Source organism: Typopeltis vanoorti, chromosome 11, assembly GCF_054136105.1.
Source record: "Typopeltis vanoorti isolate ZY-2024b chromosome 11, IOZ_Tvanoo_1.0, whole genome shotgun sequence".
NCBI lineage: Eukaryota > Metazoa > Arthropoda > Arachnida > Uropygi > Thelyphonidae > Typopeltis > Typopeltis vanoorti.
The window spans coordinates 117,917,909-117,936,142 of record NC_143559.1 but is presented as its reverse complement, the minus strand read 5'-3'; the positions used below and the strand labels follow the sequence as shown (position 1 = coordinate 117,936,142).

Below are 18,234 nucleotides of genomic sequence, written 5' to 3'. Positions count from 1 at the left end.
CAAACTTGCAGAAACTCTGTCCTGCCTGTAAACTCATTCATACTCTTAGCATTCACAACATACATAGGCAATGCATTCCATTCTCCACTTGGAAAAAAAGTCTCGCCATCTTATTCACCACAATTTCCTTGCGGTGAATAAGATAGCAATTGCCCAACTTCCTTACGCAATTTCCAAGGATGGCTTTTAGTTCTTGCTCCTTTATTACTTTCCACTGTTTGAAAAATCTCTCTCGTATTCATCCAGTAAACACCTCTCAAGAGCTTAAACATCTGAAACATATCATCCCTTCGCCTTCTCTAAGCCAAACTCTACAGATCATCTGGACAACCGCGCTCATCTGAGTACGTCAGTCCAGATATGGTCTGATCAAGGCCTTATACAATGGAATCGCTACCGTTGTATCTCTGCCGGTTAATTTTCGTCTTAGCAGCAGTCCTCTGAGTCGTCTCAATCTCCTTTGCAACATGTCCTTTAAATTTCAAATTTCGATCCACGATAACTCTGAGATCCCGTGCTTCCTCCATTTTCATATCTCCACATATAGAGTATGCAGTATCACATTTGCAGATCCCAAAATTCAAAACTTTACATTTAGCTACATTAAACTGACATCTCCATTCATATACCGACACTTCCAGCTTATTCGGATCCTCCTGAAAAGCTACTACATCAATATTATTCTCAATAACCTTCCCCAGCTTCATGTCATCCGTAAACAACTTAATGTCTCCTTTAATTTCAATGACAATATCATTGATATAAAGGTCGAAGAGTAGTGGTACCAGCACCACACCACTCAACTCCACTCCACCAAATATTTAGTGAAGGCTAGATTTTGGTGGAGTGGAGTGAAGGTTAAATACTTGGCAGCTTAAATATCAGTTTATCGTGTGGTACTCTATCAAATATCCTCCAGAAAATAGTATATCCACCATGGCTAACAGAGGATGATGTCTTGACATCATCCTCTGTTAACCATGTTTCACTAAGACCAATAATTTTAACAGAGATTGAATCAATCAATGCTACTAATTCATCCACCAGTCACCACCTCTGGGTCTGCCTCCCAATGACGAAACCTCAATAAAGGTCGAAACCGGTCTGGGTAGTGGCCTTTCCCTCAATGCATAGCTTTATACATGTCCGCAAGGAGATGGGCTTTGCATGGTGGGAGATACTGAGACAAGGAGTGACATGAGCTTGGTCCACCTTTGCTCGGAGTTTCCTGGTGTTTCACCACCTTACCTCAGTCCTGAAGATATTTTCAGGCGCAAGCTTTGTTTGCTCACACCTGGATAAAGAATTAAACTAAATTTATTATAATTCATTCCCTTTATTTCTAATGCTCCTGGCATTAGTATATAGAAAAAGGTACTTCTCAGTGCTCTCTCTCTATATATGCTAGCTAAGTCGTTATTTTTAAGTTAAGTCATTAATTTTAGTGAAGACTATATCAAGGATTTATAGCCATCGTGAGCAACGAGTGTAAAATAATTGATAATTATATTTAATTGTATTTTTAATGTTCTTCCAATCTTTCGATGTAGATTAAAGAGAACGAAGATGTAGTGCATATTTCGCTTCTTAGTTTTTTAATAAATGTTTTATCGGTCATAAGAAGTGTACAAATTAGCTGCCTTAGAGAATATAAAAAACTGGCCGTTTATGCTACAGAATAACTTTCTCACATCTCAGAACAGCCTTGTGCTTTCATTTCTTTTTCTTCTTTTTCCAAAATATATTAATTTTTGATTTTTTCATTTACCCTTACGTTTGATAAATATTGAGGTCCTCAGTTGCAAAGATCATCCACATATCCATCCAAGATGGTGCTACTTCCCTAAGCAACCACATAATTTACATTCATTTTAAATATTCTCCTACAGAATACTGTTAAGACTATTTTTTCCGCATTAAATACTAAAAAAAATCTTCAGAAAATTCCAGAAGAGGACCATCGAGCCCACTCACTAAACATTCTTTTTTCTTTTTCCACCATTCGCATTTCTCTTGCTTTTTTAGGGGAGAGAGGGGAGAGTGAAGGATATCCTTCATCCTACGGTTTTCTTTAAGTATCGTTAAAAATACGGTTACAAAGAAGAAGAAAAAAACTAGCAGTTATCTCTCTGTTCCTAATTATTTATCTGTACATCTGATAGGCTTTGCAATTTTTCGTGTTATTGTTGTATTGAAATTTAAAAAAGAAATAAACAAAATGAAAATTTATAGTTATGGTTAGGGACCACGAGAGGGCGGCAGTTGACTACCGTATTATCTTCCCTGGATGGCAATTAAAAATCATTTACAGTCATAAGCCAGCTATCATGATTGGCTAATAATGGAGATTGGCTGTTTCCCTCTCCCACCAGTTTCCAAAAAGTTAATTCTAAATGCACCTGCCCGTTCCGTTTGGGAAATAAAAGTATTAGCGGATTTATTATTTTGATTAATGGCTAATTATTCAAATTCGGGTATGATGAAAATTCAGTCATATCTCATTTTAATAACATAAAATACATTCATTACATTTTATAATTTTTTATTGTTAATATTTAGGTAATCGTCTCCCATACCTTGTAGTTAATGTTTTATGTTAGTGACCAGATGTTTGTTATTAATACTGATAGGATTTTAAATAGATCTTAACACGGTATCTTTTTCGCACAGACCAGTAGATTTCTTTTTTTTTTCTTTCGGAATCTCGGGTTTGAAATCTTTGAGAAAAGCCGACAGTATAGCGCATACTATTTGAGATAATAACATACCAATTAGAGTTTAGAAACACTGTATGGCGGATGTTCTTTCGTCGTTATTCCTACCCCGAAGCTTGAAATCGTCTGTAGCTTTGATCTTAACTAGCGGTGACGAATAGGAATGGAGACCAGCTGCCTACAAATTTCCAAAAGTTGATTAGCACCGAAAGAAGTTTTATCTAATTCCTTTACAGAATAAAAGATGTTAGAGATTCATTTTTGTGACGCAATGTATTTTTGACTAATATCATAATGCATTTTCCATGCGAACGCTCAATGGATGATCAATCTAATGATTTTAGTGATTTGAACGCGGCAGGATGTTTCCTCCCTAAAACATATTTTCTTCCTACCTTACAGACAAACCACCAAGAAGAATACACTCCATTTACAGATATAAATAAACAAAATAAAGTATCAACTTATGCTGTCCAAATTCCAATTCTATCTTTCTATCTTCGTTTCAATTCTTATTTGTGTTTTGTAGTGGATTCCATTTTAATAAGATCCACACATCCATGCCAACTGATATTCTTAATGTACTTTAGCATGAGCTTTATTAAATGGAACTCTCACTGAGGGATAAAAAATAAGTCATTTTTTAATTTTTTAGCACAGTTACTCCAGTGGTAGTTCCTGATTTAAATTACAATTTTGTTCCGGTGAATTGCTACACACTATTTTCGCTTACTGGTCAGCCTAACCGTCGTCCAAGAAAAATATCAACCGCAGGAGGTAAGTATGCTAAAATGTATTTATTTTCTACTAGGATTCCAGCAAATCTTTATTTTTTATATATTATTTATTTATATATATACATATTTGTTTGTTTGTTTGTTTGTTTAGTTATTTTAATATTTATTTATATATTTATTTATTTTATTATTTATTTCTATTTTTATATTTATATATATTTATTGCAATGCATAAATGCCATTTAATATCATTAAAATAGTCAAGTGAATATCAACGGTCGTAATAATATGGCTTTCTTTTGCAGGCGTAAATATTCTGCTGAATATTGAAGCCGATCAGTATCTGTTGGACACCCAACCTATTAAAGCTCAAATGGCTGTTCATTCCCCATATCACACTCCTCTGGCATTCCTAGAAGGGTTTCCTCTTTCTCGTGGGAAGTATTACCAAATACATTTAAAGAAGGCAAGTTGGACTTCTGATCTTTGTTTAGAGAAATCATATGAACTTTTAACTGAAGAACAAGCAGGTGCTTCCAACTTATTATTATTATTATTACGTAACACCTCCAAGGAGGTATTACGTATTAATAATAATAATAATAATAATAATAATAATAATACCGTAACACCATTACATAATGAGCCCTTCCACTCTGCTACAAACATCTATCCATCTCCCTTACTACACACAACTAGCAACAACGCCATCTACCGCTCATCACAAACTTTCTTCTGTTTATTTATTCATTTATTTATTGTTATTATTCCAGATTTAGCGGAACTTTGCTATGGTGGAAAAAGCAATGGCACACAAGTAAATCATGACTGATTTACCTCTATGTCTCTTACGCACGTCTAGAAGTTTTAATAATAAATAAATAAATGAAACTTTCTACGATCTTTTGGTATGTCTTCCTAGATATATACTCTCTTGAAATTGTAAAATAATATTTCAGAGTTTCAGCCTTAAAGACCTATTCCTTAAAACATTGTTTCTAGAAAGAGCTGTTCCTATTACCATCACCCTATTCCAACTGCTCAGATTATCATAAGTTGTGGGCTGCTCGAGGAGGGAGAGGACCTATTAACAGAGAGGTATGTGTATCTATTCATAGCACTCAAGAGTAAGTTACATTGCTGTTCTTGTATATTTTGATAATCACAATATAGTCTCCCTTATTCGATATATATTAATGTTTATGGATAAACAACAGTATTAAAACAAACCAGACCTTTTCCATTATGTAACGTGCTTGGAGAAAGAAAAAATATTCAACTTGTGGGATAGGAGGAGTCTATCATATCACAGACTACACTGGTGTCCAAAACCTGAGGACGAAATTCAGAAGAATCAGCGTGTGGCAATTTGTATAACTGACGATTTTGAATAGAAAGCGGGTATACATTCAAATTTTCGAATAATGCATAAAGAGATCACGTGGTAGCACTCAACAGCATAAAAGGCAAAGAGCTGTACTAAGAAATAATGTTTGAAGGAAGTTCTTTTCGTGAAAGAATAAAGTTGCATTTAAGACATTACAAAACATTTGATGTTTTGTAATGTCTTAATGACATCATCTAGATGATTTCAGACGTGGAAGAATTATTGGAAAGCATGATGAAGGTTGCAGAATTCCTGGTATTGTCTGAGAGTTTGGAATCTCACACAGCGTTGTGTCCAGGCTCTGGGTAGCGTGTCAAACAATGGAATGGCTTTCAGACGTTTGCATAGAGGTTGTCCTCGCTCTACCACGGAGCACCAAGACAGAGTTTTGGTTAGGACAGCAAAATGTAATCGATGCACCAGGGCAGGTAAGCTTGCATTCTAGGATATACAAACTAAGGCAAGACGCCTGTGACAAAGACTGTACTCCCGAAGGCCTGAAGTCTGCTTCCATTTATCCACAGGTCATCGTAGAAAACGTTTTCAGTGGTATCGTATACATAAAAATTGGACAAGAAATTTGTAACAGATTAAAGTTGTTTTACCCTTTCCTCCAGTTCTAGATGACACTTGATCTGGCGTGAAAGTGGCACTGTCACCATCGCGACAGAAATACTTTTTTTTAAAAGGGATAGATAAGGCGCTGCTGGAGTCATGGTATAGTGGCATTATGCTTAATGACTTAAAGACACACCGAGCTAGATCGCTAGATAAAGGGACCATGAGTGGTGAACGATATTGCAATGAAGTTCTTCAACGTCATGTTCAATTGTTCCGTGGTGCTGTATGAGAGTTCATTTTTATGGATCACCACATCGAACACGAGGAGTGGAGATACTTCTGGAGACCGAGGATATTATCGAATCGAGTGGCCAACAATCTTCTCAGATCTCTACTCCATAAACCACGTTTCGGACACAATGGGGAGATGCATTGCTGCTCGAAATTCTCCTCGATAAAACACACACAAGGCCTTAATCCTTGCTCTGAAGGAGGAGTTTGCCAGTTTGCTTCAAGAACTGAATCACTCTGTGCTAATCATGGCACAACGTTGTGAGAGCTTCATCTCAGTTTGGGGTGGACATATTCCATAATGAAATGTCTCTCCACAAAATTTTCTGTAAGCACTGTACAGTAATTCCTTAACTATGTCCTTCGAAAATTTTTAACTTTTGCCAAAAACGTATTGCTATTTAATTTGTACGAAATTTATAACACATTTTTTGTGTAATATAATTTATCAGGTATGAGCCTGTACAGCTCAGAAGAAGTGGTGTTTGCACTCCATGACATTTGCACCTTGATCTCCCGAAGGAAGACCTAGGTGCAAATGTAGTCACCGACTAGAGGAACATTTTAGTTAGTCGATCTCCAGCACGGGAAATTCCCGGAGACTAGAGTTTTCGTCCCATAAACTCAAGAAAATCGACCATAGAACCCACACTATCTCAGACAATAGTTTAAGATTAGGTCCCAAGAGATGGCAGCACTTAACAGCCGCCTCTCTTCACCGGATGCTCGATGTTAGCGATAAGGCCAGCTACTGTACGCTCACAGATACGAGACCCTTCGACACTTCTGCACATGTCAGAAGAAGGAGAATCCATTCCGATAATAGGTAATCAATCCGTATTATGGGGGGAGTGGTTTATTATTACACATCGGAAAATTAACTTCTCTTTTATGAATATTGTGGTTTATAAAGTGATAACTATTTTGCTTGTATGACAGTTTCTGTATATAATCGCGTATTTTACGTATAAAGTACGCGATTTCTCGTGTTGGTGACCAATTTGTACATCGCCTTATTTCTTTCTCATCTTCAACATGAAGTGATTCTTCTTGGCACCGAGCCAACTGAGGTTCTCGTATCTGTGGTCGGACAATATCTCTAATTGTCCTCCGGTCGAAACTGAACTGCCCCCCCTCTGTCTCCAAAAAGTTAGATAAGCCTCAAATGGCCTCGCCTAAGGGGATCAAAAGCGTTAGGTGTAGTGGCAATAAATTTATGTCTACATATGGATAAAATGTTTTCATACACGTGGTTACATTACAAATGTAGTTAGTCTTTAGGTTTTGGACTCTATTGTACTATATTTGTTACTATGGTATTCGATGCAGCAGGACCGCCCCCCTGGCTGCTGAAATATAAAGGGTACGATAAGTTGGGATATGCGCAGAACAACCTAAAAATGCATCATTTGGGATATGTGGAAGTAAGTGCGACTTAGAGCGCTACAAATATTTTCATATTGTATTTCCTTGTTATTGTTGTGGATAAGGTGAGCCGAGGGAACTGTTGCTATAGTTTTTATTCTTATTCAGCGGATTATAAATAACTTCTCTTATGGTCAGAAACTTCATCACAGACCTTCTTAGAGATACGTCCCCTTGTGGGGGAAAAAAAAAACAAAAACCGGGAGCTATATTCTAAAAATAAAATTGAAATTTATTGTGGACCATCCTACCGATTTTTTTCTCCTTCATATCCTTTTTTGTTGTTTTCCAGATGTGTCTTGAAGAGTGCAAAGTTAACAAATACGTGGCACAACTTGGTTGTGTGAACATTGATGTTATTTATCCTCACGATAAAGTCTTTTGTCCAGAAGGTAAGATATAAAACCGCTTATTATTTATGCAGATATAATTAAAATTAATCTTACAAATACTGGGTAGCCAAAAATTAGATGAATATAAAAACAGTCATTGTCATGGAAAATAGCTTATTGGCAGTTAAACAGTATAATCTTATGCAATATTATTATTGTCAATTAAATTTTTTAATATAACTTTTTTATTATATGTTAACATATCACTGACGTGTTGAAAGAATTACGTTTCCACTAAAAAATGTAAGACAAACTATGCAATTAAGGAATCCCTAATACCATTAATTTCGTATTTTTCCTGTACTCCATAAACCATTACGAAGTAGAAGAATAATTTATGAAGCATATATGCTCCGTATTTTGTTTATGGAAATTAGATTCGATTTATCGAACATATCTGCAATGCAGTGAGAGAGTCGCCGTAGCTCAGTCGGAGCGCCATCTTATCGGAAAATCTGGGTTCGATTCTCGTCCATGGCGTGAGGAACCTTTATCTCTTCTCTTTCGACTAAAGGTGAGTTAGCCAGTCTCATACGGGGAGGTTCGGAAACTCGGGTTTTTCTTCCCTCAGAACAGGCAGAATCGGCACTGAGAACACACACACACACATTTCTACAGGCACAAAAAATACCTTTCCCCCGTACATCAGGCTCTGCGACAAGTCGGTCGGATAGCGTGCGTAAAAGTCGCATCATTATATGGTCCCTATTATATGGAAGATACCCGGAATTAGTTTATTATTATTGTTGTTGTTGTTGTTAGATTATACATACTACCTCGATGTATAAGAAATATTATGAAAAATCTGCCGTATTAATTTTTCCTAATAAATGTTATGCCACAAATAACTGCATTGTTGGACTGGGAACGGATTGTAGTCTAGTTAAGTAGTATAGTTCTGGCAAGCGTTCTCAGAGTTTAGGTTATTGTGTTATTCATCCTTCGTGTTATTGGACTGACGGTTTAGCTGCGTGCTTTTACTGAAAAGATGCCGGCTAAGATTTCAAGCGAGCAGGAAGCTAACGTCCACTTCATTTATGGTTTTTGTAATGGTAACGCGAGAGCTTCTCTAACTAACACTCTAGGTTTGAATTCCATATGGGGTATAAATGTCGGTGTATGTCTGCAGCTGGTGGATGAATTTCATCCGACACCTGCAGACATACACCAACGTGAAGTGGCTTGAAAAAGTTCCACGTGTGATTTCTGGAGCTTTGCATCTATTAGTATACGATAATTTTATAAAACATTTCATGGGTGGGATTCACGTTAAAAAAGAATGCTGTGTGTGGAAACTGGATGACTTAATGGTGTATATGAGAATTTGACATTAAATAGTTATTAAATGCGAAATTAATCATAGACTTCAAAATAATTTCCTAAAGCAAGAAGGTGGCAAATATCCTCATGCATGCTTGGAATTCCTAATTTAAATATTAAATATGGAAAGAACAATTCAACGATTATTAAGTTGACTGGAAGTATACACGAACGTAGACATTTCCAGCAATTATTACAAGGGCATTGTTTATATTTATTTCTTAAACATTTTCGATTTTCCTAATAAGGAGTAAATTTCAAAACAATATTGAAACAGTTTTAAAACTAATATTAAAATATTAGTTTTAAAATAATCTGTTCTCTCTATCCATCACTTTATTATAACTGCCATGTTTCCATTCCGGTTAGAAATCGAATCCGTGTCCATTATGAACTTTTTAAAATCACTAAAAGAATTAATACTCACAGTATCCCAGATTCCTCTTGAGGCGCCCTCTATATAACAGAATTTCATTCGATCTTATGCAGAAACAAGGATTGCGTGCAATCAAATGATCAATTTTAGATTATTTAAATTTAAATCATTTAATTGTACTTTCATTTTGAAATTAACTGTTTATTATTATCATTAAAATCAATCCTCGAACGCATTTTTATTCCAACTAACTTTTGGAATCAATATTAAATTGATTATGAAATTTTATTAAAATATGAATCAATTAAAGTTTATACTAATATTCACAATTTTAATGATAAATTTAGATTACCTCCAGTCATTACTACAGATTTATATGAGAGTTATAATAGATTGACTTTCTCATATTTTGCTTTCAAGTGTAACATTATTTGCCTTGACTCATCATGAAGATTCAATTGTTATATATCGTCTTTCATAGACATGAAGATTCAAAAGATATCGACTGAGGAATGTTTGTCCGATTGTCCCCCAGAATGTCAGTAAGTAGACATTTGTGCCTTGATAGTTGGTCCTTAAAGCTTTTTCTTTTCTTTCTTAATAACAGTTTTCACTGTGAGACTATTGTAAACTATGGCTTACAAATGTCTCAGTCAAATAAGAAACCGCACAAATTTTGGAGTGGTTAGTCCAATTACAAAATGTTATATACACCGATTCCAAGAAGCAGTCATTGATTATTATATAGGAATCAATGGATGAATTTCCTTATTGAATCTTAAGATGTCAACTCATCCAAAGTCGAAATTATGAGAAGGAATAGGAATCATTTTTTTTATTTTGAAATGGTTTGTGTCTAAAAGTAACGGGCAAGTACAAGTCGGTGGATGAAAATTTCAGGGTAATATTAAGGATGGATCGCAAAATGTGTTTGCTGTATATATATGGTAATATTTTCAATACAAATAATGGGCATATTACTAATGCTGAAAGTAATGACTTTTATAATTTCATTTGCAACTAATGTGCATACGACAAGTTTTAAACAGTACTATATGTCATCTCTTTATAGCGTTGAAAAATATGAAGTACTGATCCAGGAGTCACAGTATGCAGAGGCGAAGACATTGGTACGTATTCGCTATGTTTTATTGCTACTATCATTAGATATTAGATATCCTGTATGTCTGCTCTTCAACCGGGAGGCTGTAGGTTCGAATCACTCTGTTGATATGGATGTTCGTGATTGTCTTTAGGTGGAAGATGAATTTTTGCTTAGTGGGAAACCACTGCCCGCTTATTAGAGGTCTGAAGCGGCTTAAAAAATTTCATGTTTGGTCTATAGAGAAAGGTTTCTGATTATGTAAACAATATAATCGAAATTAAAAAAAGTAAAGATATAAATTAATAAAAATGAAAAAAATATCATTATCCTTCTCAGAATACTAACGGAATTCACATAAAAAGAAGAATTAAAAAAAAACGAAGGTGATCAAATAGTTGCGTATTGGGAAGAGCACTAAGGAGAAGGCCGCTTACCAGTGGGGTTCCACAGGATTCAGTGTAGAACCATTCAGCTTTTCTGTCAATCAATTGCAGTGATGATGTTTGCAGATATGAACAATTTAGTGTGAAGTTTTGAACTTTGGGATCTACAGATGACTGTATACTCTCTTACTGGATGTATACATGATTAGTCGATGAAAAAAAGATTCTTTTATATAGAAAGTGTTTTACCTTGGGTATAATATACGTTAAAGATGTTTATTTATAAAATAGCTTGGTATCTTTAACGAAAAAGATGCTTGTCAAAGAAATTGAAAGTTCACAAGACACACGGCAAAGATAATTAAGACAACCCTGAGGAATGCTACTACACTGAAATGGACGCTGATCAATTGTGATAAAGGTGTAGTTGCAATTAATTCATTGCAACTACATTTTATAAAAGTCCTGATTAGACTACAAATATCTGAACAACTTCCAGATTAGAAAGGAATAAAGAAACTTTAGGGATGGATAAAGGTGGATAACAATTACCATATTAGGACTGTGGCATGATAGCTATGAAGAGAGAGAGAGAGAGAGAGAGAGAGAGATTAAGGGCGTGTAGTTTGTAGAATTTTGGATTTCTTTTTTTATGTGCGAGCCGCTCATGAAAGGTTGTAAACCGGTAGTATATTATCACCGTGGGCAAACTAAGCATTTTTACAATTATTTTTATGTATTATTTATTTTTTAATATAATCTAGACGCCTTCCTTTAGAGACCGCAACAATGAACTTTTTCAAGCCAAGCAGTAGTCTCCCACCTAAAGACAATCACAAACATCAATGCCCAGGACAGGATTTCTATCCACAGTCTGTTGGTTGGAAAGTGAGTACATTAAGCCCTCGGTCAAGCAGACTGGCAAAGTTGAGCAGATAGTTCTTTAGTAGATAGAAGACGGAAGAGTGATCTGATCGAGACATTTTGGGGTCACTAACTTCAAAGGAAATTTAACTAAGAGGCTTTAATTAGTCGACGTTTGGTAGAGTAGTTTTTTTCTTTCAAAAAATAGGGTTTTTAAACAAGAAATCGACTCAGAATATTTCCTGCATAATATATATGCAGGAAATATTCTGAGTCGATTTCTTGTGATCCCCCACCCCAACACACACACCACCTGAAAGTCGATTCCCCACAAGTCTTGAGCTCAGCTATTAGTGAAGGTGGAAGTTACCCATGAATCTTCAAAAAGTTAGGACTAAAAGGAACCTGTTCACTTTGGAAGAATAAAAGTCACGAGAGATCAAAAATCATTAGAAATCTGATATTTTTCGTGTTAGAAGTGTTATTTTTCGCCTTACTTTAACTTCATAACCTTAGATGCTTCATCTATAATTATAAATGCCGTATATTTCGATAGATAAAACGCGCGTTATCTACACAAAAAAGTCTAAATTCGTTAAAAATGAACATGCGCGGTATACATTTGAAAGGCATGAGAGGTAAATCAAATGTAATAAAAAAACTAAGGTAGAAGTATTACTTAATATTTATTGAACATTACGCTATTCAAATCCAAAAAATTCTTCATCAGACTCAATATTGAAAGAATCAGTTGCGTTAAAAATCTCATTTGGTATTTCTCCAACACTGAACAATCTACCAGCTTCACGATTCCATTTTCTACTTCTACCACTTCAAGCTTGAACTGCGCTGTGTAGGATTTTCTCCGAGAAGTACTTCTGTTTTCCATGTCGATGACTGTTACTAGCAACGCACCTGTTTTTAAAGAATTCCTCCGTTCTCTGTCTGTACTTCCTAACTCCACAGCTAGTTGGCGCATGCGCGTTATCTATACAACAAAAGGAATGATGAAAATGTTTGGGGTGCGCGTTATCTAACGAAAAATACGGTAGTTTAATGTAATTTAATTTCTTTTTTTTTTGTATTAAACAATAAAGTATGCATTTATCTATTGTGAACATAATCAGTTGTTTGAAGAATTTCCATTCTAATCATTCTAATTTGTTGCTTTGTAGGATAATTGCCGAAAGAGCGGAATCAATCTTCACAAGTGAGTTTTGGCAATCTAAAAGAAGGACACTAAATACGTATTCATTTAACTGTAATCTGACTTTATAATAGTGGTAGTCATAATTAAGTTGGATAGTTCTGTAATAAATAATTATTAAAAGAATCTACTTTCTAATACTTTACATTTTTAAGTTTTAATGAGGTCTTGAAACAATATAGATTGATACGAATTCGCCAATGAATCAGAGATAGTACGATTGGAATTGAGTTTCCTTTAAAGTAAAACCCCATCTGCAGAAATGCACTTTTCCCTAATTGTTTCTTACACTGCTCAAAATATTTATCGAAATTCTTTTTGGAATGTCCAAAAAATGTCTTCTTGAAATGCCATTTTATAGCCTCGACATCATCAACCCGTCGCCTATCAGAATATGTTAAGCCTAAGAGTAAAGAAAAAAGTTATATAAAATTATAACAAAAATTATAACAGAATAATGATAATAATATCGAATATGGTTATAAACGTATGGTGCATTAGTCACATCGGTAGGTTAACAGTTACAGAATCCTTCAATAAGTGGGTTAAGTTTTCACACCGGATAATAAAAATCATTCTCCACTTAAATGCATTTATAAACATCAGTGGCGCAGTAGGATTCTAACCCACACCTTGTATTCATTCAACCAACGAAGCTTGTATACTGAAATGTGATAGAAAGTACCTCAACAGTTCCATAGAGACATCGTCCCATACGATCACTTGGTCCACAGTTGTTTTAGAATGGATCTGAGACGGATTCCTTTCCCAATCTTTCATGTGCTCATTTAGGTTGAGATCCAATTACTGAACAAGCCAATGAACTGTGGTAAAGTAACTCCCATACTCTTCGGATCATTCTGAAACGATGCCTTGAGAAATGATGCATTATCGTATTAGAAGTAACCATTACTAGATGCATAAATTGGAGGAAAGGGTGAAGGTGAGGTAGCGCAAATACTCGGCAAGAAAATTTAAGTAGACTACTGCATTATATACCAGTAATACAGACTAACATCTTGTTGATGTTAGTGGCTAACACTCCTGGCAGGGTGACGGTTTCTATTAGAATTGAGTACGTACATGCTGGCGCCAACAGTCGTAAGCACCCTCTGCACACTTGGGTCGCACTGTTGGCCCATTATTGAGTAATCGTCCCTCAATCGTCCCATTATATCGTCCCTCCCCTCCACACACAAAGTAATGAAATAGAATTTCTTGGACAAAGAAGACACATTGCTGGATGTTAGCTATCAAAGTTCTCCGCCCAATAATTCTTTTTTTAATAATCTGCTTTAGGTTACTATGAGCTGTAGCTTCCCTTAGTCCAGATTAGAGCTTTGTCTTTATTATTGATAAACATTCTATTCTTTGGATTCAATGCTTGGTTCAGGTTTGAAAGGTTTTTTTTTTTTTTTTTTTGATGGCTTATTTTTCTTCCTTTGGCATGGTGCCTCTAATGGATAAACGACCCTAGGAAAAATGTATTTCTGAGAGAATGTTCCTAATTAACACTCTTGTAATAATAATGATAAATGAAGAAACAGACGATATGTTATCTTTTTAAAACTGAGCTGTTGTATTATATAAATAAGTTAAAATATTATTATATCTTTGGGCAATTTAGTTGTGCTAAGATTGTATTGTTATCCCAACATAATCAGTGAACTTCAATAGCTCAGTTGGTTTCGGCGAAACCTTCTCTTTGGGACGACCGAGGTTCGAATCCTCTCTATGAGAAGGATTTATATTTCAGGCTTTTTGACTGAAGGTGAGTTAGCCGGCTTCATACGGAGGGAAGGTTTTTGCTTCCGGAAACGTGGTCTTTCAAACACGCAAACAGCTCCTTTGATTTATTTAAATATAAACTGAGAAATGCTATTTTAGTTTATTTATTTACATATGTCATTTTTTCGCGTTTAAATTCTGAAGTATTTTTTCCCTTAATCCGTTTCTTATTCCTGTTTAATAGCTGTTCGTATATCGTTGTCAAGATACGATTTCGACGGATGGAAGTCACTGTTTTCAAGTCCAAGCCTCAATACGAAGTACGTATATCTATTTTGACAATATTATCCTCCCGATAATCCTAGTGGATCATGACTATGTCACCTAAATGTCTTATTTATTCCTAAAGGATTGATTACTGAAATACATATCCGGTTATTTTGTATTTAGGAATAATTTATTTATTTTTTTGTTTATTTGTTCATTTATTTGATCACTGGATTCGCTCTTGATGAGGTCTCCTCCTCCCCTCCACGAATTTCAATTAAAGACAGATTAGCCGACCTCATACGAATTTAGAGAATTTTCCTCCCGGAAACTCGGGTTTTTCATTGAGAAACCGACCAAAAAGACAAATAAAAATTCTTGCTTTGGCCATAACCAAATAACTCATCAAGTTTCCTCCCCTCCAACTTTTCGTTCTTATTTTGTAGCCGAAATTTTTTCAGATCAAGATTATCAACTTTTTTTTTTTCGTGGCCCAGTTATTTTAATACTTCATCTTCGTGACCCACTAAAATTTTTATGACCAATGTAAAATAAAACAGATCTGAATGTTCATAGAGTTTTAATTTATTATTATTATAATAAAGAAGCATTTACTCTATATTATAACTAAGATGAAAAGCCAAACGGCTATTTTTCCTGGCGAAGTTAATTAAATTAAGGGGATAAAAATCCCTTATTATTTTTACATCCAGTATGCGAAATTCTAAGATCGAAAACTACGATCTAAGAGTTTCATGCCGAAGAACTATCGGCGAATCCAATCGTAAGTGACCACCTGGTAGTACAACACCAAGGCAACTCGAAGCAAAGGTGGAGCAAGCTCCACCTTTGCTTCGAGTTGCCTTGAAGCAAAGGTGGAGCAAGCTCCCTCACTATCCTTGATATTTTCTCATAATGTAAAAACACACAGCTCCTAGGGGATGTAATACTGCTTTACATTATGAGGAGAGGTCACTACCCAGAGCGGTTTGAACCTTTTTTGAGGCCTCATCAGTGAGTAACTAGACCTGGATGATATTAAAGTTTAAGTGTATTACATCTCCTAGGAGCTGTGTGTTTTTACATTATGAGAAAATATAAAGCATAGAGGGATCTTGCTCCACCTTTGCTTCGAGTTGCCTTGGTGTTGTACTACCGGGTGTGGTCACTTACGCTTGGATTCGCCGATAGTTTTTCGGCATGAAACTCTTAGATTGTAGTTTTCGATCTTAGAATTTCGCATGCTGACTGAAAAATAATAAGGGATTTTTAGCCCCTTAATTTAAGCATTTACTCTTACAAAAATATAAAGAAATTAAACTAAAGCCAAGTAATTTATTAATGAGAAGTGTGATGCTGTTGTTTATTAACTAGAAACTTCAGGGTTGGAGGAAAAGATGATTACTTCATTGTTAAATCCGGTTCGACTTCCAATCGGTTTCTATATTTATTTTTTAGACTGTGAAATAGCAACGCGGAGGAGCTTTTTTCGTCTTTATTAATTAAATTATTTATTCAATAGTATTTTGTATTTATTCAATAGTACGATTATGTATTTTAGAGTTTCGTGAAAAAAAGAAACCCAAAAACGAAACACCTAGGTTTTCGAGAGTTATTAGGCGACCCGGCATTTAGCTTTCGTGACCCAGTGTCGGGTCGTGACCCACCATTTGGGAAACGCTGCTTTAGACGATCACCTGGAAGATTTTCTGAAAGCACTTATGAAATCAGTACAACATATTTTAGCAGTTTTTTCTTTTCTGCACACTTTTTTTATGCCATTCAACCATTCAAACAGACAATACGATTGGCTCGATTCGAAAGTTGATTTCGTGCTGATAAAAATGCAGATTCAGATTCAGTTCGATTGTAGACGATTTAAGAATCTGCGGAATGATAGGCAGTTTTTTCCCCCAACTTCCATTTCATGATCGACTTTTAACCTGTTTCAGCAGATAAAAAAAAAAGGGTGTAGTGAAAGAATTTTTGAAAATAAAGAAAATACAGCAATCACAGAAAACCAAAAATCTCTTCTTAGTCAGCTCATTTCGATAAGTTACATGATGATGATGATAACATTGGTGATCTGAACTTCGATTTATTTTTTATAAGTGCACACAGTAATTCACTCAACTTGTATGAGATAAATTCAGAAGGAACAGGGCATTGTGTTCCTGTTGGATTTATGATCACCAACCTGAATGCAGAGGAGTAAACAACTCGTGATTTTTACCTACAGCAGCAAACCATTGTCATTTCAAACACAATCATCTTCCATACTCTATTCGAGGGAATTTTTATATTTTTTTAAAAAGGCCGAATTCTATTTCAGATTAAATGAAATAAAGTAAATTAGCTGTTGTTTTATTTTATTGTATTAATTGAATAAAATAACATATTTTCGCATATTGTTTGCTAACAGTTATCCATCAAGAACGGATGTAATATTCGACCACGCGATTTTTTTCTTTTGAATTAAACTTAAAATTAAGACTTAAACTGATTTTAAAAAATATTTAATTCATTACAATATATTTAAGTTAGTTTAATTACATGTTCTTATTGTTGCAGGACATCGAGGTGTTCGGCTATTTGGGAGGATATATTGGTATTTGGTTGGGCGTATCGCTTCTTAACTTTTACGACTTCGTCCGGAAGACATTCTATATTATGCGTTTCGTCTGGTATAAAATTGCACGCAAAAGAAGACGAAAGAAAAGACGTGTCGTTGGGCATCTACTTAACTAAGAAAAATCTGCTTTTTTATTATTTATGATTATAAAATTTTCTTTATGCAAGAAACTATTTATTACCATTTGCCAATGTATGTCTGGAGCTAATAAAACACATAAGAGGCGTTGGAATATTTCGTTATCGAGGAAGCAACGAGAAGTCAATGCTTTCCTATAATCTTTCAAGGTTGCATAACTGTATATTGCATTACATATTTTTCAAAATGGCCATCGTACATAGTACACTACAAGAAAATTAATAAATGAACAAATCCTTTTGATATGTCGCCACTGTCTCGAAGCAGAATTATCAACTCACCAAAGCAGACGATAATCTCATTAGCTGACGCTTAGTGAAATGCCACCTAGCTAAATGATTACTGTGGTGTTGTTTATATGGAGAAGCGACTTGCGCCTGTAAGCCTATTAGAATGAAAATTTATCGAAGCTTTGCAGCAAATTTTATTCAAGATTAAAACATTTGCAGAACTGTTTCTTTGTGCAGAAATGGTTGTCGTTCATGTTCATGTTCTTCTCGGTGGTAGGGGTGAGCCTGCCATTGAGCAGAGCCTCTGCTAAGAGTTCCTCTCTTGGCAGGGAGGGCCTGTCACTGATTGGAACCACAGCTAAGTAAAATGATCCTTCGGGTCCCACGCACTTGCTTAGTTTAGAGTGATCTTGATAAAATTACTTGCAATTTCACATGGATGCTGATGACAGATGTGCCAACTTAGAAAAAAAAAAT

The 18,234-nt window shown here is 35.2% G+C and overlaps 1 protein-coding gene across 1 annotated transcript in view; it reads left to right on the top strand.

Moving 5' to 3' along the window:
- LOC150101984 (uncharacterized) overlaps nt 1-18,234 on the top strand; it is a 197,992-nt gene that overhangs the window by 129,344 nt on the left and 50,414 nt on the right. The window contains exon 8 of the mRNA XM_090399947.1: nt 7,408-7,507. Within this exon, the coding sequence (XP_090256073.1) occupies nt 7,408-7,507 (100 nt within the window). The remainder of the gene's footprint in view (nt 1-7,407; nt 7,508-18,234) is intronic.